A 27,782-nucleotide genomic window follows, 5' to 3' on the forward strand; every position below is an offset into this window, starting at 1 on the left:
CCAAAGTCGTTTTTTTCACAATTACTTTTACTTTTACTTAAGTACAGAACAGGAGTACTTTTCCCATCTCTTACTTAAGTACAGAACAGGAGTACTTTTCCCATCTCTGCATCCATCTCTCCCCCCCGGGCGTCTGCCTATCGGCTAAATAAATAAATAAATAAATAAATAAATAAATAAATAAATAAATAGCGTACAACCTTCTTTCTTTCTTTCTTTCTTTCTTTCTTTCTTTCTTTCTTTCTTTCTTTCTTTCTTTCTTTCTTTCTTTCTTTCTTTCTTTCTTTCTTTCTTTCTTTCTTTCTTTCTTTCTTTCTTTCTTTCTTTCTTTCTTTCTTTCTTTCTTTCTTTCTTTCTTTCTTTCTTTCTTTCTTTCTTTCTTTCTTTCTTTCTTTCTTTCTTTCTTTCTTCCTTCCTTCCTTCCTTCCTTCCTTCCTTCCTTCCTTCCTTCCGACTTATGCAAATGGGGGGGGCGGGGCATGGTTTGGAAATGCGTGTGGGTGTGGTCCGCATAAATTATGCTAATGAGGCTGTTAAGTGGCGTTTCCCAGCGCGTAAAAAATGCAGGCGGCCGTATGTAAATGAAGGGGAGGAGCTTAGTCGACATATGCAAATTGGGGGCGGGGCGTGGTTTGGAAATGCGTGTGGGCGTGGTGCGCATACATTATGCTTGCATACATTATGCTAATGAGGGCGTTAAGGTAGGTTTCCCAGCGCGTAAAAAAAGCAGACGACCGTATGTAAATGAAGGGGAGGAGCTTAGTCGACTTTAAAAAATTGGGGGCGGTGCATGGTTTGGAAATGTGTGTGGGTGTGGTCCGCATAAATTATGCTAATGAGGCTGTTAAGTGGCGTTTCCCAGCGCGTGAAAAATGCAGGCGGCCGTATGTAAATGAAGGGGAGGAGCTTAGTCGACATATGCAAATTGGGGGCGGGGCGTGGTTTGTAAATGCGTGTGGGCGTGGTGCGCATACATTATGCTTGCATACATTATGCTAATGAGGGCGTTAAGGTAGGTTTCCCAGCGCGTAAAAAAAGCAGACGACCGTATGTAAATGAAGGGGAGGAGCTTAGTCGACATATGCAAATTGGGGGCGGGGCGTGGTTTGGAAATGCGTGTGGGCGTGGTCCGCATAAATTATGCTAATGAGGCTGTTAAGGGGCATTTCCCAGCGCGTAAAAAATGCAGACGGCCGTATGTAAATTAAGGGGAGGAGCTTAGTCGACATATGCAAATTGGGGGCGGGCATGGTTTGGAAATGTGTGTGGGCGTGGTGCGCATACATTATGCTCGCATACATTATGCTAATGAGGGCATTAAGGTAGGTTTCCCAGCGCGTAAAAAATGCAGATGACCGCATGTAAATGAAGGGGAGGAGCTTAGTCGACGTATGCAAATTGGGGGCGGTGCATGGTTTGGAAATGCGTGTGGGTGTGGTCCGCATAAATTATGCTGTTGAGGCTGTTAAGTGGCGTTTCCCAGCGCGTGAAAAATGCAGGCGGCGTAAATGAAGGGGAGGAGCTTAGTCGACATATGCAAATTGGGGGCGGGGCGTGGTTTGGAAATGCGTGTGGGCGTGGTGCGCATACATTATGCTCGCATACATTATGCTAATGAGGGCGTTAAGGTAGGTTTCCCAGCGCGTAAAAAATGCAGATGACCGCATGTAAATGAAGGGGAGGTGCTTAGTCGACGTATGCAAATTGGGGGCGGTGCATGGTTTGGAAATAATTGTGGGTGTGGTCCGCATAAATTATGCTAATGAGGGCGTTAAGGTGCGTGACAGAGAGAGAGAGAGAGAGAGATAGAAAGAGAGAGAGAGAGAGAGAGAGAGAGAGAGAGAGAGACAGACAGACAGACAGACAGACAGACAGACAGACAGACAGACAGACAGACATGTGTGTGTGTGTGTGTGTGGTAGGAAGATTCAAGCTGACTCCATTACAAGGAGGAAACAGTTGAGAAATGTCTTGGATCACAACTACACTTGTCTTTCCACAACATATTTGGGGACTATTAAAAAAAGCAGATCTACAAGCTCATAGTGTGTAATTTGGTAGGTTTCTTCCAGAGTAGTGTTCGGTGATCTCCACGTGTCTGTGGACCCCACAAGGGTCATGGACTGTGCGCCAGGTGGGGGGGGGGGGGGGGGGGGGGGGGGGGGGTAAACTCATTCATAGCACATGTAATGCACTTTGTGCATATTGCTCATCTATAATTGGCTATTCAAAAATATAGATCTACAAGCTCATTGCACGTCTTTGGTGCCAGAGTAGTGTGCAGGGACCCCCAAGGGTCCCTGGACCCTCAGGGGTCCTTGGGGGCAAACCAGGGGGGGAGGGGGGGGGGGATTTGAAATGAACATGAATCAACATTTGTTTTACAGATGGCACACGTCGTGTCTGTGTACGTGTGATGCCAGGGGAACCAAATCCCTTGCATATATGGAGATGTGATGTCATCAATATTAAGCCCATATCAGTGAATATCTATAGGTACCAGGGGTATGGGTAACTGGTCCGATAGTACACCACTGGCCAGATGGCCAAGACTACTTAATTGTGTAGTTTGTTTTCTTGTTGACAATGTAGACTATAATGACTACTGTGACTGTCAGTTCTTGGCTGTGTGTAAACGTATTACACGCTCATTATTAATTGTATCAGCTGCAGGCAGCTGCATTGATTACATCAGTGTACTAAGGTCAGCCTTCCATGTGTTAACCTTCTACTAACATCAAAGTCGCCATTGGGTTTCAGTCCCATTTAACAGTGCTGAAACTGTCCATTGTTATACAGTTTCTATGCAACCATAAATTCATTCAAAATATTTCCGATAAAAATGATTTAAACACAAAATCTATTACTACACTTTTTGTGTAAATTAGAAGAATGTTCTGGTTTGGTTTTCAACAGGACCACAATGCAAACAAACAAGCCCCTAGGGCTTTTTGTGCTACCCATTTAACAATCATTGTAAAATCGTACCTCTGCACTATTTGCAAATTGTCAATAAAGTATTCAACAGTGGTGGGAAAAGTTCAAAATGTACTTGAAGTAAAAGTACAAAAGTATTGGTATCATAATGTAGGCCTACTTAAAGTACCAAAAGTAAAGTACTCAGTACGCACGCAGAATGTCCAATTTAAAGTTTTCAAATGTATACAAATATTTTGTTTATACTGAGCTGAAGTGGTTAATGTGTTTTGTAATATTAATCAAAATCTACAAAGTAACAGATAACTTAAGTTATCAAATAATATGTAGTAAAAGTACTATATTTGCCTGAGATGTAGTGGCGTAGAAGTAAAAGTATTGGAAATACCCCAGTAAAGTACAAATATCTCAAAATTGTACCACACAAGCCACCACACTCAGCTAAACAGATGTTATGCTGTCATGTGTTTTGCCAAGTCCCGGAAAAGACGCACTTTGATTGGCAGTTGTGCTGAATCCTCACCCCAAAACATGATTTATGAGATTGAGGTGGCCGTGGCTTGTGAGGGATAACCAAGGCACGGATGTATTTGTAATGACAACTACTGTAGTAACACATTCATGAAAACAAAAAACACTTTTGACCGCAACAAATAGTGTAAAGGCGATAGGCTTATAGGCTCCACTCTCCACTCTCGCTGTGAGGGCTGGTGGGTCCTGCTGGGGAAACTGGACAACAGGGGCATTACTGCCTTATAGACCCCATGGACAGTACTTTTGGATCAATATATCGTTGTTGTCGGGTGGAAACCTTGTATCTCCAAGTTTCAAATTTGTATGTACTTTCGCAAAGTAAAGACCTGTTTCATCATACAAGGCTGTTGCACAAAAGCCGGTGCCGGTGTTTTCACTAGTTTAAATCATTTTTAAAATGATAAATGCAAAACAAAACGGTCTTGGACATAATAAAGTTTTCATCCGACAACGACGATATATTAGGAGTAGTTCACCCCCAAAATGACTTTTTTTCTATTGATTAGTCAGTAGTCACGCCATGGAGACTAGAGTTCAATAATATGTTTTGTTTTTTGTCACATTCCTAAGACAAAAATTTGATTTGAGTAAATTTACCCCATTGATTCTGCATGGGGATCCGTTTCGAAACGGGTCCCCATCCGGAACGAATGAGGGTAAATTTATTGTTATCACATTTTTGTCTTAGGAATGCGACAAAAAAACTAAAAATATTATTGAACTCTAGTCTCCATGGCGTGACTAATCAATAGAAAAAAAGTCATTTTGGGGGTGAACTACTCCTTTAGGAACATGAGCCAAAGATGTTATTTAGGGCGGAGTTGTCCTTTAACACAGAAACACACATGGAGATATACAGTACTGTCCTATTGTATTTATTTCACAGTAAAGACAATGATAGAGCAAGCTGTCATCCAAACTGGGAATACCTTTAGTTAGATAAACCAGCCTGAACAGGACATGAAGCAAAGAACAAACTAATGAACATGTAAGCACACAGTAAAATCCTCCTTAGGGTTCATGTAGCCCTGAGAGTGTACCAATGGAACCAAATGGGTTCCATTGGTACAGTACATTCAGAGATACAGTACAAAGGGACAAATTAACACTGAGGATTTAACTGGTGATTGTTTGGAGAACACACAGTGATGTCCTAATGGTAAATGATTGAGCTCTGGGTTGAAGACACATCTTTACAGCAGAACCCATGTAAAGCATGACAATTTTGAAAAGTCCCGACCACTCACATGAATAAAAACAGACAAACGGAAACAGGATACAGACTACTACTTTTAGTCAAGACTCCCTTAGTATGGTCTTAAACACACTGCATACCGCATTATCCAAAATATATTAATTATTGCCACCATATACAGTTTTACATGTTAATTTATGTTACAGATTACAGTAATCGTGTTTGTAGCTACTTTTGTAATGTTACATTACTCCAATTGTATGTACAGATTATTATTATAATGATAATAATAATTATTATTGTTGTTAGGTATACAAAATCCTTTACTGTACTGTATACTGTAGGTGGAAATTGCAGCCACATGGTGAATTAGATATTTTGCTGTACATCCCCATTTTGATATCCTGCGATTGAATAAAAGAAAAAGAAAAAAAACGAAACTAGACTGTACTCTATCATATAATATTAAATTATTGTTATTATTGTGAGAAATGCAAGTAATACTGGACTGGCCAAGGTAAAACAGCATAGAAGATAAAATGACTATCATTTCTGCAGAAGATAAGACTGACATTAAATCAAATGTAATTGGTATAGGTTTTTCTACAGGAGCTTGTAGATCTGCAATTTTATCCGAATGTTCGGGTGGAGAATATAGGGACGCTAGGGTTCATGTGGTTAACATAAATGTTTCATAGTTGTAAAAGGAAAGACAACTCAAGTAGGTCCAATCTGATGACAGATGCAACATTTCCAAGGGCACCATGGGACACACGTTCTGGTCGTGCCCAAGGATTGTTTCATTCTGGCAAAGCATTGTTGCTTGGTACAGTCGTGTATATCGTATTCACATTGAGCCTGATGCACTAACTGTCCTGTTTGGTTGCTCCGAAGCTTCTCTTTCTCTGCTGTACTCTGTCCAAACAGACACTCATGCTTGGTAGTAAGCCATTTAGGCCTAGAATTATTGAATGCTTTAACTATTGAAAAATAGCAGATATACAAGCTTGCAGCACGGTACCGAGTGCCGTGCTGCAAGCTTGGTAGATCAGCTATTTTTTTTTATTTGTTTTTGCAAGTCTTTGAATATATCTATTTAAAAGCAAACATTTGTAACTTAAATATTTGCTTCTGGGGGGTCCCTGGAACAACATATTTTGAGATGGGTGTCCGCGGCCAAATACCTGTAATTTTGGGGGTCCTTGACATGAAAAAGTTTGAGAACCACTGATTTAGAAGAAGGATTTAGATGTCGGGTCAAAGATCGGGTCAAAGATATTCAAAGACTGATTTAAAAAATAAATAGCAGATCTACAAGCTCGCAGCGCGGCACTCGGTGCCGCGCTGTGAGCTTGTATATCTGCTATTTTGTAATAGTTAAAACATAAAATAATGATACACTATAATGTGTACCCGTTCCGAATGGGTTTTAAACATGACAAACTGACAAATTGCTACATTAGTTCGAATGTAATTCCCCTGAAAAATCCCACCGTTACCTTTTATGATTTGTATTATGCAAAATAAATAACCATTGAAAGTACTAGTATGTACGCACATATAATACAGTATACAGTAGTATGTACATTGACACATCCATGGCTCATCAACAGTCCAGACTACTCCAGAGGTCCAAACGGGAATACTGTACATTCAACTCATCCACAGCCAGTAGCCCTATAAAGCTGGCAACAGGGATGGATCCAAAAAGCCTGATGGTTCTTTGGGCTACTTTGTTGTGTGACGGGAAATTAGGAGAGAAATGTGTCAATCTAGAAGCTCATAACGCCTCTAGATTGGCAGTTCTTTGCAGCACAAATACCTAGGGTTGGGTTCCTTAATGCGTCCCTCTTAATGGGTCGATTCCTTAAAAGGTTCCCTTTAACGATTGATTGCGGGTTCCAAATGGACCCTTACGGCAGTGGTTCTCAACCTGTGGGCTGGGACCCCCAGGGGGGTCCCCAGATGATTGACTTAATGTGAAACATTGTTTTCTCTCTCAACAGTAAACAAACCAGCATACAGTTTAAGTGTATAGAGGGTATCTGCACATTTCTAAACTAAAGTGACAATTTAAGGACTTTTTAATTAATAATTTAATTGGAGGCAGAAATTGTGAAAATAGCCGATCAACATGCTCACAACGCCTCGCAACGCGAGGCGTTGTGAGCATGTAGATCTGCTATTTTCACATTAGTAATGCCTCAGCGCTTAGTTCTCTTCAGGGTGGGGTCCCCAGTTAAAATATGATTTTGGGGGTTGCAGCCTGAAAAGGTTGAGAACCACTGTAACTCATCCGTACACTCTCGGAGATATGGTGGTCCTTGAAAACCACCAGTATTGTAATTGTGTAGCAGACGTGAAGTCTGCATACCAGCTCTGACAAAGTGTAATAAAAAAAAGAAAACCGATCCGGAGACGGTTCCAAATGGGACGGAACCGGTTCCGGTTCCTGTTGTTTCCGGAACCCCAACCCTAATGATACCGTCCTTACGGCGAAGTATAAACCACTACAGTCGCTAGGTTAATGCCAACTAACAGCATATAACATCTATGGTGTATAGCTACGGTGATCGGTTCTTCACAACTGTACTACTTGCAAGCATAATTGTGGCATAGTCTAAGAGTTAACAGTGACATGCTTCACCTATTAATGCTCAAAATTCATAAATGGACATCGATATACTCTGTTGAACTGACATACGGTACATTCATTGTTGATGCAGACAACGGATTAAAAATATTACAGTCATCAGATCATATTAGCGGCACATTTAAAATGTAGTAAAAAAAATAATAAGATCTAACCATTTGTTTCATAAAATCATGCTCTCGATACGAATGGCCATGGCTTCTCCCGAGACTAGCCTTCTACAGCAGGGGTCTTCAACAGGGGGTCCGGGACCCCTTGGGGGTCCTCAGAGATACTACAGGGGGGCCGCCAAATCTTTGTGTGATAGGATGATGTTTTCTTTACATTAACCACTTGAACCCTATAGCATCCCTATTCTGAGTGGAACATTACCCAAAAATAGCAGATCTTCAAGCTTACAACGCCTTGCAACGCAAGACGTTGTAAGCTTGTAGATCGGCCATTTTTGTCAAAGAAGAGCAGACTAAAGTATTTGATGGTTCAAGGGGTTAACTGTCTGAAAATACACATTACTCCAACATGATGACAGTGCTGTCAAACAAGTCTAAGCTGTCGAAGAAATCTATGAAAATCTTTCTTCTGCAACATAATTTTATACAATATGTAGTGGGGGTCCCTGCTTCATCTAGCTCTCAGCTAAGGGGTCCCTGGGCTGAAAACGTTGAAAACCCCTGTTCTACAGTATTAGGGAAAAGGGCTGTGTGTAACCGAAACACTGGCTTCTCAACCCAAAGCTGTCCATGTTCGTTTTGTTTTGGCACGTTTACTCAGATGTCATGTTGTCCTAACAAGTTGTACAGAAAGAGGTGTGCATACCAGCACTTACGCCCTGAAATAAATAAAAGGTTAGGCTGCCATGCATGCACTACAAACGTCACATCACATGTAGAAACATGAGATGGCAACTCTACTTCCGACCGCAAAACTAGTGCAAAACAACAATGAGGCTACACACAGTCGAATAAATACGAGTATTTGAGAATGGTTTCGGCTTTCATGTCTGGGTTTGCAGATAGTTAATGTTAATCACACACAGGAGCACTAACTTAGGCACTCTCTCCTATACTGTACAATGTATCCGCTCATAGCTTATAGAAAACATGGCCATAAAATAGCAGTAGGTAGACTATATTACATTGTGAAGTACTCGCAGCAGCTGTAGCCTAGTGAAACCCTCTCACAAGCCTGATTTAGACTTTGTCGTATGACAGTGTATAAACTAAGCAATACAGTATATGTCGCTAACGCTAATGACCAATGGCGGCTTCACCAGATACAAATCTGATCTTGATCTATAGGAATCCGAGGTGTGGGCAACTGTACATGTCTCATCTCCCTTTCCACGCAGCGTGCAACCCACGTATTGAAATGTACGACAGCAAAATGCAAGCAGACACGAGAGAGAAGAACAGTTATAGTTTTTCTCCTCGCCGGCCTTCGCCACAAAGAGAACAAGGTGGAGGATTTTTGCAACCTTTCCCGCCAATATTCACGGAAATGCTTTGCCTGCTTCCCCCCCACTTCTTGGTCAGCTTGTTTTTTTTTTTTAGTTTGGAAAGCTTTCTACCAAGTAGGCGTTCCCACACAGACCTTCTCACTGTGAAGCCTTGCCCAATTTATACTTGGCCGTACAACATATTTTTTTTTTTAATTATTATTAAAATCATATCATAAGTATAAGTTTAGCTTTACAAGTGGGTGCTGTGCAATGTGAAAGTAAGAACAAAAATAACTTGAAAAAAGCTAAAAGAAAACAGCAAGGGTGACGAAATGTCTCTTATAGCAGCAACGTTTTGTGGAAAGCAGAGAGCACCGCCAGCAGGTGGCCCAGAGGTACTGCAAGCAGATGACCGGAATAAAGGGATTGTTGCTGTGGACTGTACGGAATTTAAAAATGTCACCGCTGTCACTGCATGCCTTCCTTTCTGCCTTAACTTCAGTCTGTGGATTACTGCAAACCTGTCATTGGATTTTAAGGCCTTGGATGGCCCGTAGAGACCATGCTTAAATAAATGATAGTCCAGTGTCTTGTAAAGGGTGGAGCTGCAGCAAGGTTGCAACTTCATGTCGGACGCAACATTCTTAAAATAGAACACTAGTAAAATGTTCCCGTAAAAGAGAGACGAGCACAGGGCCCCGTCTCTGTAACAGCCCCCAGTCACAGCAGGATTCACAACTCTCTTTTCCTGTCCCTTTTCCTCCTTTTTGGGGACACGCGATACGTCTTATTCTCCTGTGAAAAGTGAAATGTTTTCTGCTACTTATTGCCAGGCAGTCGGGTGGTCACATTTTTCTCACATGACTTGAAATAGTCTTTAGAAATCAGAGTTGGAAATAGCTGGCCTATAGCTATGTTGCCATGGTTACCAAAGTACCGTCCTGACATTCATTGTTTATGAGCGTGTCCGGGCTACTTTCGTCCTGAGCTTGTGCGTGTCTGCGAGATTGTTGTCCCCGTAAAATGTGTTCCCGGAGGGGGTATCTGTGACGGGAGATTTGATTAAGGCTTACAATATTTCATTGATTTCGTCGTCTTTTGTTGTCGTTTTTGGCCAGTGATTTTTTTTTCTTTCTTTTTATAAAAGTTTACCGTGTCGTTCATGCTACAGAAGAAGTGTCCATTGTTCAAAGGATCTTGGTCGTCGTCTCTTGCATTACAATCAAACGTGTCCTTCCAGCTATGCTCCAAAGCTCAGATGCTTCTTCTACTATCTATATTCTTCTCTCGTAGCCAGGCGGTCACAGATCTCCACCAACCGATATACGTGCAGAGACATCTAAATTCAATGTAGTGGATAGAACAGTGGGGGAAGAAAACGCCTGCCGACAAACCTACGCTCATTGCATTGAAAACCAACATCACGGTTCCAAATTCCAATGTTGAGGGCACCCTAAACTTTGCATTGGTTCAGCACTGAACTGTCATTTCTGAATGGTTTCCACCCAGTTCTAGCCACTTCATTGACTTTAGATTTCCCATGAAGTCTCCGATCGTCTGTCTATGTGAGCCATTCAAGTACTGTGTATCGTTATCTGACCATTATCTGTCGTTTCTTTTACTATTCTTCCTTTCTTAGCCCATCATTTTCCTCTGCCTTCCTTCAAGTAGTAATCCAGAGATCGCTGTGGTCTAATTTCTGGCTATAGGTATCAGGGCTTTTCACATGGAAAGCGGCAATACACCTGCCTTCTTCTCGCTTGGATCCGTACGGATCCACTGCTCTCCTCGTGTGAAAAGACGCAAGTCTTTGAAAAGAAAATTCGACACATTTCAACGCCCGACAAGGCGCGTGCGCGAGACGAGCACGACCGCCGCCACCACCCCAACGCTCACATCTCGTTGAAAACGAACCACCAGACGCGCCAGTCTTCCCGTGTGAAAAGCCCGTGTTAAGTCTTACAGCAAAGTGAATTCTATTTGGGACTGAGCAACCCTCCGCTGCCCTCCTTCTGGCTCCCGCTGCGGCCCCAGCACCCCGTGGCGACGCTCATGCTCCTCTGAGTGGCCGTGGCCGCCATCCCCCGCTCCCGCTCGATGTCGCACTGGCTCAGCGTGCGCTCCGTCCGTCCTCCGGGCTGCGAGGGAGAACAGGCGGCAGCGGCGCCGCCGCCGCCCGTCGCCACCACCACTCCTCCTCCTCCTCCCACGCCGGGCTGCGAGGAGATGGTGCGGAAGACGTGGTTGCGCTTGCGGAGGTAGTCGCCTCCGGCGGCTCCCAGGCCGAAGCTCCCCTTGCGGAGGATCATGCGGGCGCCGCTGGACTTGGCGGGGCGGGAGCGCTGGCACAGCTCCAGCTGGGACAGGTGGTTGGCGTAGCCGTCTGGGATGAACTGCATGGGACCAAGAGTGGATTTGTCATTCAGAACCAGTGGTGTGAAGTGATTACAGTACATTTAGGCCTAGAATTATTGACTGCTTTTTAACCAGTGAAAAATAGCAGATATACAAGCTCACAGCGCGGCACCGAGTGCCGCGCTGCGAGCTTGTAGATCTGCTATTTTTGGAAAAAAGTCGTGAAAATGTGTGCAAATCTTTGAATATATGTATTTTCAAAGCGAACGTTTGTAACTCAGATTTTGCTTCTGGCGGGTCCCTGGAACTAGATATTTTGAGATGGGGGTCCGTGGCCAAATAAATATCATTTTGGGGGTCCTTGACATGAAAAGGTTTGAGAACCACTGACATAGTAGTCTCTCAAGAACAGACTAACTGAGCTCCAGTTGAAGTGAAAAGGACCTTTTCTTTGACGATGGCTGGCCAGATTGCTGACATAGAAACATAGGTTTTCTCCAAAAATCTTAGAAGGATTCAAAAGACACTTATAGAATCGGGTCAAAATTCAAATGTTCACGATTTTTCAAAAATAGCAGATCTACAAGCTCGCAACCCTAACCCTAACCCTAACCCTAACCCTAACCCTGTGAGCTTGTAGATCTGCTATTTTTTTTATATTTAAAGCATAAAATATTGCGTCATAATGTGTTCAGGCCTAAATGGGTTTAAGTACATTTACTCAAGTACTAGGCGTAGGGCATTCACCGAATATTCGAATATCAAAGTCGTTATCGACGTTGTTCACTGAAGTCGAATATTCACTTATTTTAATTTTTTATTGTTTTCTCTTTAAGAAATGTATAGTTTATAAAGCTTGGCTGCATAGGAAGTCATAAGAATGAGTTGTCAATGCCCCTGGTGGATGCATTTGTTAATGCTCTATTACCAGGGGTTCTCAACCCTTTTTAGGCAGTGACCTCCAAAATAAACATATTTGAACTGGGGACCCCCACCCTGACAAGCACTTGGAATTGTAGGTATTACATTTAATGCGACTCGGTTCTGCAGATAAATATTGTGAAAATAGCAGATCTACATGCTCACAACGCCAGCATGTAGATCGGCTATTTTCACAATGTTCGCCTCTTGCTTACTTAATATTTGACAGTTTGTCCAGTCCTGTCGAATATTCCACTATTAGAATACTTTGAGGTCGAATAATTTGAATACTAAAAATCACTATTCGTGAATGCCCTATCAAGTGCTGTACTTTACTTCTACTCCACAACATCGCAGAGGCAAATAGGCCTATTATTACTTTTACTCCACAACAATTATTTGAAAACTTTAGTTACTAGTTACAAAACTTACCACTTCATCATACTGTACATCAGTGGCGAAATTAGACCTTATTCCCCATGGGTTTTCAGATCAAGGGGGCCCTGATCAAAGGGGCCCGGGTCTGTTGTCTTTGCGCGATTTAAGCGCAAACTACAATGATTAATGCAGATATGGGCGCATTTTTTTATTTAGGCCTATTAAAAACAAAATGTATTTTCGCCACTAGGGGGGGCCCTTGGGTTTTTAAAACCCAAAAACCCTGTCAAATTATGCTTGTGCTGTACATACAGTATACATTTCGTCCATTTGAAAATAGCTGATCTACTAGCTCGATGTGACACATTGTGGAGCTTGTAGATCTGCTATTTTCAAAAGATTTTCAAACCTTTTAATATCAATTTGAAAACTTTCTGCATAATAAATACTTTCTACTTTTGGAACCCAAGTACATTTTGATAACAATACTTTTATACTTTTACTAGTTTGTACTGTCAATTTTGAATTCCAGACTTGCACTTGTAACAGAGTATTTTTAAATTGCGTTATTGATACTTTTACTTAAATAAAACATTTTAGTACTTTTTACGTCACCGTTCAGAACATTTCACGTTCAATACGCTTGATTAGAGCAAAAGCCACTAAAAGCCATTTTAGTGATATTCAAGACAGGGGTTTTGGCACAATGGCTACAGTACAACCAGAGGGGATTGTGAGATGCAGTTTAGAGTAGACCCACAACATATTGGGAGTGGGCGTGGGGCCTATATTATTATTATATTATTATTAAAGAGTACCTGTAAGTACCACAAATCACCACAAGGTGTAGTATGAGCCCATTTGAGGAGCACAGCACTGTAGCGTACCTGACACTGATGCAGGTTTACATCTAAACATACCTGACACTGATGCAGGTTTACATCTAAACATACCTGACACTTAGGTCTGTCACAATTATTACATAATCGTCTAATCGTGATTATTTGACATAAGCGTGATTATTTTTCATAATCGTCATAATCGTTTCCATGTTGAAAAACTTTCATATATTTAAAAAAAGAGTCAAAAAAGCTTGTAGATCGGCTATTTCCACTATCAATGTTCTTTTTTAAGTATAAAGTTGTCAAATATGTCAGTAATTTCTCTGTATATTTAGGTTATGTGTCATCTACCATGTGCAACTTCAAAGCCTAAAAGCCAAACAGAAATGTAATTGTCATTGACAAAAACACAATTAAATCGTTAATCGCAATTATTTGAGGGACAAATAATCGTCATGTCAAATGTCATAATGGTGACAGCCCTACTGACACTGATGCAGGTTTACATGTAAACATACCTGGCACTGATGCAGCATCTTTTTGGTGGGTCTTCCAACTATGTAGATGTGTGACGGCGGCAGGCCAATAGACGTGTACACAGAGATGTCCTTGGTGGAGCCATAAGCAGCAAAGATCCTCATATGGGCCTAAACAAAAAACCAACAGAACACATTTGGTTTCATAAATCATATATTGCTCTGAATATCCCCAGTTGTGGACAGTAGCAAACTGCATTTACCTTTAGTTGGTGTTCCTCTATCCCCAAAAGAGGTCCAGGCAATCTTGTCAATTCGCTCTACCCGACCACGGCTCCAGAGCGGAGCGATTGGTTACAATGATATCCGCTTATTTCTATCGCTCGAAAATGCATTTTTTTCGGTAAATGTCCCAATGGTCACTACACGGTGTAAATTCCCCACTGGGCACAGCCATTATTGTTAATAAGCTGGGAACTTTGAACTCACGTTTGAACTCTCATCTCACGAGACATCTGAATCCTATTGGAGTCAATACGCAGTGATGCCCCCAGATCTGCGCAGCTGCTCTTTTAAACAGTAATAGTGGTGGGAAACAAAACCACGGACCGACTAGTGCAGGGGTTCTCAAACCTTTGGGGAGTAAATGACACCAAATAACGGTAGGAAAAGCTTCTAGGCCGAAATTCTCCTTTTAAAGGAGTATTTCACCCAAAACCCTTTGGAAGTGTCGGCCGGGCCTTCCATATGTACCTCACAGATGAGGGATTTGAGGAAGGAGGCCTTGTGTCTGAGCGGATCGTGGACCAGACGGTCGCAGAAAGAGACGATCCCGTGCGGGAAGTTGTGTTGAGACAGCCATGCCACCACACGCTGCTTCTGCATGTCGGGCCGCCCCGTCACGTACACTATCAGATAGCCCAGGTCCTGCCAGTGTCTGCCAGAGGAGAAGGAAAGGAAAAGAAGAAAGAACACGTGAAGACTGATTTATCACACCTCAATGCGTGCCAACATCACGCTTCAAAAGCGTCAATTTGGGAACCCGTCGTCAAAAAAAGGAAAAACAGCACCATGTGATGTTGTTTTCCTTTGAATGTGCCTCTATAGGCACCGGCCAGATCTGACATTTCCCCCCATTGGTTGTGTGTAGCTTTCAGGGACGTGCTGGCCATTGGGAAAAGCGGGACAACTCCCGAACGGCCGGTTCATTCCCGGCCGGTCCAGGCCGGCCATTATGAAAAAATTAAAAATAAAATGTCGGGGGCTGGGCGGCAAACAAAGTAAATCGTCACTGTCGGGCAGAAACCTCGTATCTCCAAGTTTATAATTTAATTTTTTTTTCGCAAAGCAAAGCCCTGCTTCATCATACAAGGCCGTTGCACAAAAGTAGTGAAAACAGCCGATCTACAAGCACACAACGCCTCGCGGTGCGAGGCGTTGTGTGCTTGTAGATCGGCTGTTTTCACTAGTTTAAATCATTTTTAAAATGATAAATACAAAACAAACGGTTTTGGACATATAAGGTTTCCACCCGACAACAACGAAATATAACCAAAAAAAATGGTAGCTTTATAACCCACAGTAGAGAGAGCACAGTAGAATGAAGCCTTTTTACTCACCTGACAACGTCCACAGCTCCTGCTCGGACCTTGGGGTCACTGCCCATGATGGACACGCTGGCGGCAAAGGAGCCGTCGATACTGAAGACCACGAACTCCGTTCCCCGTGGCAACACGGTCAGGTAGCTGTCGCCAAACGTATGGTCACCTCTGTGAGAGAAACAACAGAGTCAGGTAACTGTCACCAAACGTATGGTTTGCTACTGGGAAAACATTTGTTATGGGGCTTTTAAGCCGTGACATCATTTTGTAGTCAGACCACCAAGCAGATTTATTATCACCAGTAAGACTCCCTAATCGGGAGATAAGCGACCGTAGGTCGCTTATCGCCACAAATAGGGCAAAAATGTGTTTTTCCAAAATCTTCCTGATCCATGTTGATGACATGAGTGTAGACATATTGTGTGGTGATTTTCGTGATTTTAGGGCAAAATCTGTAGGAGCAGTGTCCAAAAATGAGTTTTTAAAAATCGGCCTGAAGGTGGCGCTATATGGGACAGATTCATGTTGATGGGATGAGTGTAGACATACTGTGTAGCGATTTGCGTGATTTTAGGGCAAAAACTGTAGGAGCAGTGTCCAAAAATGTGTTTTAAAAATCGGCCTGAAGGTGGCGCTAGAAGAGGGCCATGTGAGAAATGAGTGGTGGGGTCTCCGCGTTGCCTTGGTGGACGAATAGGTACCGGCCCCGGCTCTCCCGCACGCTCCTAGCCCGAGTTACGGCATTTTATGTGAGCTGCAGTGGAGGGGGTCCTCCACTGGGGGCGCCACCACTTTTGCATCCGTTCTGGAGCACCAGGAGTGGGTGGTCCCCAGGAATTCCCCGTGAGCAGCCCCGTTGGGGTGGTCATTTTTGCACATTTGGTCATTTTTTACACCTGGGGGTCCCCCAAGGACCTGGGGGTCCCTGGAGCTCCGGGGGTCCTTGGAGGTTGTAGTTTGGCAGGTAAGGAGTGTGTGTGCAAAATTTGGCATGGATGGGGGCAACGGTTGTGGAGATATGAGCAGGGCAAAAGTGTGACGTGTGACGTGTGACAGACAGACGGACGGACGGACAGACGGACAGCCGGTGGAGGTTTTGATAGTAAATGCGACCTACGGTCGCAAATATCTGTCCCTCGCTATTTCAACAGATCCAAGACAAAAATAACGACTAAAGTATAATTCTACCACTTTCCTTTCAACAACAAAGAGAAGAAAAATGTGTAAATAGTAAGAATAGTAAAAAGATTCACGGGAGTTCTCCTCTGCCTACAAAATGATGTCAGACTTAACAGCTCCATAACGACTTTGACAAATCTACTGGGCTTCGAACCAATTCATTTACATTTAACGTTTGAGGACAATGAACCTAAAAACCTAATGAACCAATGACCATATAATCCACATAGGGGCCTTTTCCACCAAAAGAACCTTGGTTCAAGAACCAGTGCCGTTCAACTTTCTTGGAACCTTGGTTCGTTCTTGCGAACCGGCCGCGAACCGGCTTGCGTTTCCACCAGATTGAACCAGAGCCATTGTCCATGTCATCATGGTTCACTGGAAAAAACAAGGATTTTGTGGTTCCCGTTCCGAACCCACTTTTACAGTAAAAGTAGACTGACACTGGTGTAATCTGTAAGTACTGGGAGAGCAAAGAAAAAAAGTCAAGTCACACATCGGTATAATCCACAGAGGTCCAATATGTGACTTGCATTATGGACCTAATTGCGGATTACACCAGTGTCATTCTAGGATTTGCATCTAATCCCATGTGTTTTTTTTAGTTTTCGTTTTTCTAGCACCTTAGCTGTTCATAAGTATATCATGGACAGTATCTGCTGCTATGCTCACGCACCTTCTATATCTTGTCTCAGGTACCATGTAAAAATGTCGATATTTAGTATTTACTTTTTCTTTCTCCTGTGCTCCCCTTGCCCAAGGGGCCTCTTCTTTTTCCCTTTCTTTCTTTTATGGAAAATAACAATTCGATGGGAACGAATTTCCCCCACTCCTTTACTTCTGTAGACCCGTGACATGACAATAAAGCTGATTCTGATTCTGAAAACTGATGACCAGCCTGTGTCTAAAAATAGCCAAGATGGGGGCTGAATCAGTGGTTTATCCCACTCTGGGTGCATTGGAAGGAGAATCTACAGCGCAGCCAGTATACCATGATCACCAGTGTATTATTGCTCAATAGTCTTTATGAACCCATTCAGAACGGGTACACTATATTGTGTATCATTATTTTATGCTTTAACTATTGAAAAATAGCACATATACAAGCTTGTGCCGTGCTGCGAGCTTGTAGATCTATTTTTGAAAATCGTGAAAATTTGAATTTTGACCCGATTCTATAAGTGTCTTTTGAATCCTTCTAAGATTTTTTTTGAAAAACCTATGTTTCTATGTCAGCAATCTGGCCAGCCATCGTCAAAGAAAAGGTCCTTTTCACTTAACTGGAGCTCAGTTAGTCTGTTCTTGAGAGACTACTATGTCAGTGGCTCTCATACTTTTCATGTGAAGGACCCCCAAAATGATATGTATTTGGCCACGGGACCCGCATCTCAAAATATTTAGTTCCAGGGACCACCCAGAAGCAAAATGTGAGTTACAAACGTTCGCTTTGAAAATACAAAATATTCAAAGATTTGCACACATTTTCACGACTTTTTCAAAAATAGCAGATCTACAAGCTCGCAGCGCGGCACTCGGTGCCGCGCTGTGAGCTTGTATATCTGCTATTTTTCATTGGTTAAAGCTTTCAATATTTCTAGGCCTAAATGGGAACTACAACGAAGCATACCTGACCACCATTTTCACCGGATACACGCCGATACCCAGTTTTTTGTTCCCGGGAATGATGTAGGAGACGCGTCCGCTGCTGTTGGTGAGCTCTGTGTCAAAGTACACCCACTCTCCAGATGGCGGCTGAGTCATGATATGGATGTCAATCTGGCACAAACAACATCAATACAAAAAGAAACCTTTCAGTGAGATGAAAACACACACACAGCTTATACGGCTAGTCCCCGCATGATCAATGAATCAGTCGGTTGATTTGTCTGTTTTTAATCGTTTATTATGGCGGCCATATAGTATAGCTGAATGGAATAGAGGCCAGGTCACAAGTCACAACGCGGTACAGCGCAGCTTGTTGTAAGCTTGTAGATCTGCTATTTTCAGAGCGCAACACCCAAGCACAACCAAAACATAAAATGACTTGTCTTTTAGTTCTACTGCATCTCTTCTCCACATGTCCCTCCCTATAATAACATGTAGTTTTTATTTGTTGACCAAATTGTCACTATATTTAGTCTAGCTTTAGTCATCATAGCTTGGTTTTCATTTCGTTATTTTGTTTTCATCAGTGAAAAAGGTAGTCAAAAAAACGAAATTAACACTTGTGCTGAATGAATTATTTCCTCAGACATGATGAGCACACCTTCTTGTAAATTCCAGATTCCCTTTCATTCTGCCACAGGGACGTGCAGAGAATGTTAGAGAGGCAGGGGCTGAAATATCTAAAAGGGCCTTTTGGTGAAAAGCATACCTCCAAGCTCACAACGCGTTGCAGCGTGACGTTAGAGAATATCAGAGCATGTTAGAGAGGCAGGGGCTGAAATTTCTAAAAGGGCCTTTTGGGGAAATATTGAAAATAGCCGACCTCCAAGCTCACAACGTGTCGCGCTGCGTTGTGATCTTGGAGGTCGGCTATTTTCAATATTTCTTTCAACATGAGAAGTTGCATTCAAGTTCAGGAGAGTTTGAACACGGTCATTTTCTTGAATGCTGCATTCAAGTATTCATACTTTAGCATCATCGCGACAGTGTTTTAACCTGTCTTTCAGTACACTGTACTGTTGTTAAATGTGTCACTACCTTCTCCCCAGTCAGGGTGACCATGTCCAGCGGACCGTACATGAAGCGTCCCGTCACCATCTGAGCACCGTCCTCCGTGAAGACCGCGTCGTTCACTCTGTGGTTGGCCGTCACATTCTGACACACACAATGATGGAAAACGTCAATATTTTAAAATAACACATGTATGCAAAAATCCAGAAATTCACACATAAGTTCAGGTCAGATGATTATTCTGATTTGCCATCAATATATCTCTGCTGTCGGGCCGAAACCTAACTCCAAAATGTTCATTTTCGGGAAAATGAGCTCAAGTGGAGTTAGGAGGTTTCGTCCGGGCTTTTCATTGGTTCAATATTATTTTAACCAACACTCAGATGTAAAGGGTGTTCAATAGCCCTGATTTATGCCAACAAATCAAAAACCTCAAAAATTGAGTTAGGTTTTGGCCAGACAGTGACGATTCATTTATCAGGCCTCACCCTGATCTTAACATGCGTCCTCTTGCGGATCCATTTCTCGCGGGGTTTGGATGGAGTGAACTCGGAAACCTCTCTCCCGTCCAGCTCCAGAATGCTGGAGCTCTCATGTCTCATCACCTGAAACACAAAGACAATTTTAGACCTTCAAACCTAAAGAAATCTATGTGAACTGCTAATAACGTATTCAATCAATCAATCAGTCAATGAGGTCACCTGTCTGAGTATGAAGGAGACGACGTCGGTGGACTCCCAGTAGGAGGCGTGGAAGAGGTGAGGCAGAGCCACGGTGGGGAAGGCTGTGAGGGCGTCGGGGCAGTACAGGGCGAAGTCCATCCTCTTGCTGCCCCACCAGCACGACGCGACTGCAACACAGCAGGGACCAGCAGGGAACGTCAGAGAAGCGGGGGAGATGACACGTCTAAAAATGTGCTCTTTTTGGTGAAAACATCAAAAATAGCTCGATCTCCATGCACACAACTGATGTTGTGAGCATGGGCTATTTTCGGCTATTTTCTGGCTATTTCTCAAATAATGGTTTATGGACATGATTCACCAGGATCCTGGGTGTCTTGTTTCTAGGCTTTTTTAATTTTTTTTTATAATTTTTATCCCACGATTTTGCAACCCATTTTCACCCAGTGCCAATTCACCGTTTGTCAGCCTTCTGATTGGTCCCTGAGACTCCCTGACTGGCCAACCAGAAAAAAACATTCACTCTTTGCTATCGGGGGTGGAGTTTGTGCAGTGGAGAATGTTGCTTCCCTTGCTTCAGGCTTTCAACAACTGTCCGCAGTGCGGAGCCCTTCGTCCAGTACGGCCGTGGCAGTAGGGGGCGATCTCGCTCATCATAATGAATAAGCTTCAACAAACTAGTTCACATGGACCTTATCAATGGTCTAAGAGTCACGATTGGGTACATATATTTTAAATGGGCAGAATTACGAAAAGCCAGACTATTATGTGAGGAGAACCATTATAGTTCTGTCCTCTTCCTACCCAAGATGCAATGCGCTTCTCTTTCTATTTCTATTCTATCTCTGATCCAGAGGATTAAACTAATTAAAACATTTATTTTCGGGGGAAAACTACTGTTTTGCTATGTAATTACTGTACCTTTTTCTTCCCTTTTTATTAATATCACGTAGATGTGTTTTTTTTGGTACTTTATATAGCTGTAATGAGGCTATGAAGAAAAAAAAATCCCATTCACCGCCACTATAAAAACAATCTGCCCAGGGTCAAATGTCCCATCATAGTAACAGGGCAGAATGGGGCGGGATTTGCAAAAGGGAGAATTGCCTATGTAATCCTGGGCTCTGCTCTCCCTCTGCCGCGCCTGGGGAGACAACGGACTGACCTCATGCTTCCTTCAATGCATGGGTAGTCCAAGTTGTTTCTTTTCACCTGCTGGGGGGATTTCCCCGGGGATGGACGTAGCGCGTGGAAGGAACACGTTATTCCAACCAGTTCCTTCCCCCTCCATCAAGCGCCCCGGCTGGCCAGGGGGAGGCATTATTGAGACCAGGATTACTGCATGTTTTTGTGAGGGTATCAACCCTAGGAGACACGGGGAGAACATGCAAACTCCACACAGAAAGGCCCTATCACCGACCCCACCTAGGGTGGGTGTTTCTAGGCTTTAAATAACTGATGTAAATATTTTTTGTAAAAGTTTATGGGGAAAATATGTTTTAGAGGCACCAGTAAACCCACCCACTGCTGCTATGCTCTATAGTGATGTCGCACTCAACTAAGTAGAGCTAATACCGGAGATGCAATTCTTTCAACATAAAATGCTGCATTCAAGTTCAGGAGATTTTCGGAAGAGGCGTCTTCTTGAATGCTGCGTTCATGGAAAGGCGGGCATTTGCATTTCTTTCAAACTAGTAAGTGCTACATCCACGGAAAGGGCACTTTTACAGAAGCGTAAAATGGCAGGGGCTCGAGCCCCCTTTGATGTCTGTGTGTGCAGAGGTTATGCCCAAAATACTGTAACTCTGTGTGTACAAATGTAATGAACTTTAGGTTACATTTGCACACTCTCTGAGTTACAATTAGGTATAATTTACATTGAGGATTTGACTGTGTACTGTAGCGCAGGATTGAGAAAGGCTGAAAGAAGTACAGGAAATGAACAGTGTTTCAGAGGTTACTTCACTACAAATGTGTTCTAATGTCTTTAAAGCAGCACTAGGGGCACAATTCATTCTGATAGAGAGAAGGGATAGTTCTAAAGAGGTGTATTTGCTGTATTCTCCACACTGGGAGACAGAAACACAAACATACAGTATAAGAACTTTGTTCAACTTGAAGAGCGGTCTACTGAAGCAGAGGAGAGGTCAGACGAAGGGAGGTTGTCCATAGCAACGTGGGACTAACAGGTAGAAGGAAACTAGAAAGCTGCGCTCAGTGAGGCGCTTATCTCCGCCAGGCTGGGTGGAACTCCATAATTGGACTTGACTTGGGGTACTCTGCATCTGATCCCATATCGGAGAGAGGGACAGTGGGTTAAAACGCTATAGATTTGCACGCACGCACATTGGAAGGATTTTAAAAAGATATTCAGGGATTGTTTTCCTTGACTTGCTGGCAGCGTGCCGAAGAAATTCGACGCTAATGTCGACAGAACTCGACACACAGAGACACAGGGGAGAACGTAATCTCCCCCTGTCTATCTTCGGCCTGGCGGAGATAACAGGAAGGTGAGGAGAGACTACGGTACGTAACGGCTACTACAGCACCATCTTTCCTTTACGCCCTCTCTGCTACCAGGTCCAGGGCGGTACCTTGCTCTATGCACTCCAGCGCCCCCGGTGGTAGTGGCGGTGGCGACGGCAGTGGAGTGGCGGCGGTGTCAGTGATGACAGAGGAGATATCAGCCGCGTCAGAGCCGGATTCCGAGCCCTGCTCGGACGCCACCACCACGCCGTTAAGCCTCAGGATCACAGCACTGGGGGCCAGGGCTTTCTTAAGCGATTGACGGGACGGGCTCTCCAAGCCCAGTTTGTTGTAGTTTATTGCCAGCTGAGACAGCAGGCCGGCGCCTCTAGACGGGCTACCTTCACGTGTGAGTTCCGAGAGGGGGAATGAAAATATAACGGTTATGAACACCATCACATATCAATTTGTGTAACAAAACGTGACAACTACCGTCAGAGGGACGGTCATTTCGGCAGGAGCCATTGTTCAGTAAAGCTGAAAAAAGTGAGTTAATAGCAAAACAAGACTCTAGACATACTGGAGTATGTCTGAAAAACTTTTCAGAGCGGTAAAGGAAAGGTAAATGTGAAATAAAAGCTTAAACATAACTCTTAGGATACAAGAATAGAGTTAGCCATCGCTAGCATTGCTAACAGTTTCCTTAGTTCCTTCCAAAATGTTGCAAAATTTGCATACCGATATTAAACAAAAAGGAAAAAAAGGGGGCGCTGGAGAGACAGGGTGACCCCCTGTTTCTGATGAAATGCTATATAACACTGCTTCTCAACCAGTGGTCCGGGGACCACCAGTGGTCCTTGAGGGTGTTCCTTCCAGGTGGTCCCCAGCTAAATTATGGAAAGTGGGTAACCAACTGGATCCTTTGGGAAGTGTAAAAAACTAATGGAACCTTATGTGTCCATTTGGTTTCATTTACGCTCTCAAGAGCTAAATTACTGTTAAACATCTGCATTACACAATTAGAGAGTTATTTTGATCAATGTTTGCCGGTTATCTCTCTATCGTACCATTATCAATACAGCCAGCGGCGGGAACATAGGGGGCGCGTGAGTGCTTGAGCGTACTGTTATAAGAGCCCATTGATTCTCAGTCGTTCGCCCCAAACTGGCCAAACTGCATTCCTGGCACTCGGCCGATATCACACGTCGGCTTTGTCCCTTTCGAGGGCGTCACCCAGCGTCATAGCCCGCCTCCACATCCTGGCTGTATGTCTACTCATGTAGCTCTACAGTATTCTACCCCCACCTCCAAAATAATAAAAAAAAAATCTCAACTGAACTGTTCTTATGCCTCATTCACATAGGGAGCAGCAAAGCTAAAGTTTTGCTTGCTTGGTCAATGTTATCTCAATGGAAACCAGCTTTAAAGATACAGGAGATACACAGAACAAAGCTTTGAAAGCTTTAAAGCTGGTTTCCATTGAGATAACATTGACCAAGCAAGCTAAACTTTAGCTTTGCTGCTCCCTATGTGAATGAGGCATTATAGTATTTTATCATGCCAGTAAAGCTCCTTTGAATTACATATAATTGATGTAGCCTAAAGCCTATTTGATTGATTGAAGGCTTTATTAGAAGTTTGCATAGGAAAATGTACAGTTTCATGACGGTACAGTTCACTGGTACAAGGTCTACTAAAATGAGATCCTGAAAAGACTAAGCTTATTTCAACAGGAAACCATTAAAGTATATCATATAACATTGAATGACACAGACGAATAGAACACAGTACTATGCAGTAGATATGTAAAGAAAAGAAAATGAGAGAGAAAAAATATATAATAAAAGAGAAAACAGTAAGTCTAAACAATCAGTAAGTATATACAAAGAAGGGGAAGGGGAAATTAAGTCACCCAGTTAAGGTTACAGGACAGTAAGAAAAATAAAAAGGACTGTTGTGTACAGCCGAGTGTCGAGAACAGTTTGAAAAAAAAAAAAAAACACAACACAACAAAGAATAGTAGTGCTTAACGTTTCTATAATGGATTGCAATTTTAAGTGACTTTTCTAAGCATATTGCAAACTCAAAGAACTTACAATGGTCCATTCATCCAAACATTAGGAACTACTTATCAACACAGTGCCAAAAAAATATAAATACACAAATATACAGTAGGTCTATACAGTATAGACCTAAAGCCTAGCTTTTCCTTTTTGTAGGCTTTTTATGTTATACCAATACTTTTGGACTTTTACTCAAGTAAGCATGCCAGCATTTTTAATTCAGGACTTATATTTGTAACAGAGTATTTCTATATTGTAGTGATAGGCCTACTAACTAAAGTGATACTAAATAAAACTTTTTCCCCCCACTGATCAGCAAAGCAAACTAGCGTCCAATCCTGTGCCGAGGTGCCCTTGTCCTTTAGAAATGCTAATGTATGGCATTGTCTTAACCTGGCAGGTAAAGGATAAAAAGACAGCAGTGTAGCCTATCTCTCACACATTATTGTCCAGCTGACTCAGCAAGACAATATGCCTCCAGCAAAGAAGAAGCAGAGATTCACCCAGAAGACCCTACTTTTCACCACGCCTGCCAGCCGGACCCCAGGACCTGTCGAGGCGGCAAAGAACAGCAGCGACGCCGGCGAGACCAACCTGGCACCACCAGACCTAGAAGAACCAAGCGCCGGGCTGCCGTCGAAGACGACACATTCCTTCTTCGCACCCAGGCCCCTCCTGCACAGCAGCAGCAGCAGCAGCAGTGCCCGACCTCTTGATGACCCCCCTGTCGAGGCTGACAGCACCACAGCTGAAACAACAAACGCCCCTTCTGTACCGAGCGACAGCAGCAGCAGTGCCCGCAAAGACGTGCAGAGCAAGGGACCAAAAGGCCGTACATATCAACTGTCCTGGAAAGAGAAGTTCCCGTGGATCACGTATGACTCAACCAAAAACAAAGTTTTTTGTGCGATTTGCACCCAAGCTGCAGAAAAGAACGCCGCACTTCCGAACCAGATGCATGACCAAGAGTCCTTGAAAGCATTTACAATCGATGGATTTTCCAACTGGACTAAAGCACTCGAAAGATTCCGTCGGCACGAAAAAGGTGAGCTGCATCGTGCTGCTTCTATTTTCGTGGCAAATGTTACTGCTGGTGTAAACGTTCTCGCTGCCATGTCGACTGGTAAACAACTGCAGATGGCTGATGCAACTATAGCGTTACGGGGGACGTTATCTACTCTTCGGTGGCTGGCAACCCAGGGACTGGCCATCAGAGGCAAAACAGATGAAACGTCAAATTTGGTCACAAATTTAGAAATGCGTGGCGAAGAAGCTGAGCCACACCTCCAAGCATGGCTACAACGCAAGGAGAATAGATGGTTGTCTTCTAAGATCCTCAACGAAATGCTCGAAATTATGGCTCATCATTTGCTCAGAACACTAGTTATGGAAATACAGTCTGCTGAGTGTTTCTCTGTGCTGATGGACGAGACAGCCGACATTACAGTCAAGGAGCAAGTGTCAATCTGTTTTCGTTTTGTGGATGAGCAGCTGGACACTCAGGAATATTTTGTTGGATTTTATGAGACCTCAAAGACCACAGCAGACACACTGTTTCGGCTGTTGAATGACGTCTTTGTACGGCTGGGACTGCCAGTAAGCAACTGCAGAGGACAATGTTACGATGGTGCTGCAAACATGTCTGGCATCAGAACAGGATTACAAGCCCGCATGCAGGAACTGGAGCCCCGAGCACTGTACGTTCATTGCACCGCACATGTTTTGAATTTAGTTGTGCAGGATGTAGCCCAAAAAATTCCATGGTGCACTGTCACATTGGGAATTGTTCGTGACCTGGTAACCCTCATCAGAGATTCGCCAAAGCGACTTGCCTGGTTTAAGGAATACCAAGACGAAGACGCACCGTCTCTACAGCCCCTGTGCCCCACACGCTGGACCACGAAAACGGCATCGCTGCAGTCCATTGCTTCCAACTACAGTGCACTCATGGACTTACTCGAGGACATGGAGCTAAGCGGGGATAAGGCAGGCAGTAAAGCCCGTGGCACGCGTATGCAGCTAGAGACTTTTAGCACGTTTTTTGGTTTGAAACTCATGCTGAAGTTTTTCTCTCGTGTGGAAATGGTCAACACGTCACTTCAACACCACCAGTTGAACCTCAAGAAAGCTAAAGAGATGGTGGACTCACTCCGAGGGGGAATTGCATCTCTTCGTGAGGATTTCCAAACGTTTTGGGAAACCACTACTGCAGAAGCTGAAACACTGGGTTTGCAGAGCCCACAAGTGCCCAGACTAAGGAAGGTTCCCAGCCGCTTTGACGATGGAGGCGCTCCTCCACACATCCAAACGCCAGAAGAAATGCACCGACAGCAATACTTTGAGGTGATGGAACAAGCACTGACTATCCCTGTGACATCATGCAGCTCAGAAAGGTCATTTTCTGGCCTACGGAGACTGAAAACCTATCTGCGATCCACAATGGGGCAAGGAAGACTCAATCACCTTGCTCTGTTAGACTGTTACAGTGATTTGGCAAGGAAGATTGACCTGGATGTCATAGCCAATGACTTCATCTCAAGAGGAGCCCAGAGGAGAAACACGTTCCTGATAAATAAATGGTAGGTACTAAAAAACTAAAAAATACTGTACTGCATGATGCAAGGTTTACTATAATAGGCTAATTGTAATTTACTGTAGCAATATTGTTGTCAATGTCATGGTTGTAATACTTTTTTTTTTATTCCCCTCTCCCCCTTTTCATTTATAGAGATCCATGATGGCCAAGCAGCACTGCAGCAGGCACAGTGAAGGTGACAGACCGCGATCAGGGAGGGAGAGATGTTTCATCCACATTTTTTTTTACAATATTTATTAGGGTTTTTTTTCTCTTTTTCTTTTTACACAGAAAATATTACATAAAAAAAAAAAACATGTTCCTCCACAATTAAAATAGACAAAGATCTTGGGAAAAAAAGGTCTGTTTCTGCTTGTAGCATGTTAATGTAGGTGCAATATCATGCATTAATTACTGTGTTAAGATGTTGAAACACACTGATTGCTGAAAAGTCATGATTGCTCGTGTGTCATAAAAAATTCCTACAGTGCATTCATTTTATGACATCGTTATCGTACCACTGTACTATTGGCAAACTGTAAATAAAGTACTCAATGATGGAAAAAAAAATGCCTTTTCTTTTGCTGACATGAAATGGGATATTTTGATACCAATACGTTTGTACATTTACAGTTACTCAAGTATAGGCCTGTCTGCATTTTTAATTCAGGCTGCTCTGTTTCATTGGTTTTCAATTAAATTCAAAGGAGCTTTATTGGCATGATACCAAAGTGTCACAAAACTGCTGAAAATGGGGAACATATTAGCGTTGTGGGTTTTCAGTGCCCTCTAGTGGCCAAACATAGCAATGGT

The 27,782-nt window shown here is 43.2% G+C and overlaps 1 protein-coding gene across 1 annotated transcript in view; it reads right to left on the reverse strand.

Moving 5' to 3' along the window:
• Window positions 1–10,733: 10,733 nt before the first annotated feature.
• The window catches only part of pitpnm2 (phosphatidylinositol transfer protein, membrane-associated 2), a gene marked incomplete at both ends in the record, with an annotated part of 69,078 nt that continues 52,029 nt past the window's right edge, over window positions 10,734–27,782 (reverse strand). The window contains 8 exons of the mRNA XM_080742730.1: window positions 10,734–11,150; window positions 13,772–13,900; window positions 14,483–14,666; window positions 15,349–15,498; window positions 18,137–18,285; window positions 19,213–19,329; window positions 19,674–19,790; window positions 19,887–20,102. Coding sequence (XP_080598856.1) covers window positions 10,734–11,150; window positions 13,772–13,900; window positions 14,483–14,666; window positions 15,349–15,498; window positions 18,137–18,285; window positions 19,213–19,329; window positions 19,674–19,790; window positions 19,887–20,102 — 1,479 coding nt within the window. The remainder of the gene's footprint in view (window positions 11,151–13,771; window positions 13,901–14,482; window positions 14,667–15,348; window positions 15,499–18,136; window positions 18,286–19,212; window positions 19,330–19,673; window positions 19,791–19,886; window positions 20,103–27,782) is intronic.

This window comes from Nannobrachium achirus (genome assembly GCF_963921795.1).
Source record: "Nannobrachium achirus genome assembly, chromosome: 15".
NCBI classification, from domain to species: Eukaryota; Metazoa; Chordata; class Actinopteri; order Myctophiformes; family Myctophidae; genus Nannobrachium; species Nannobrachium achirus.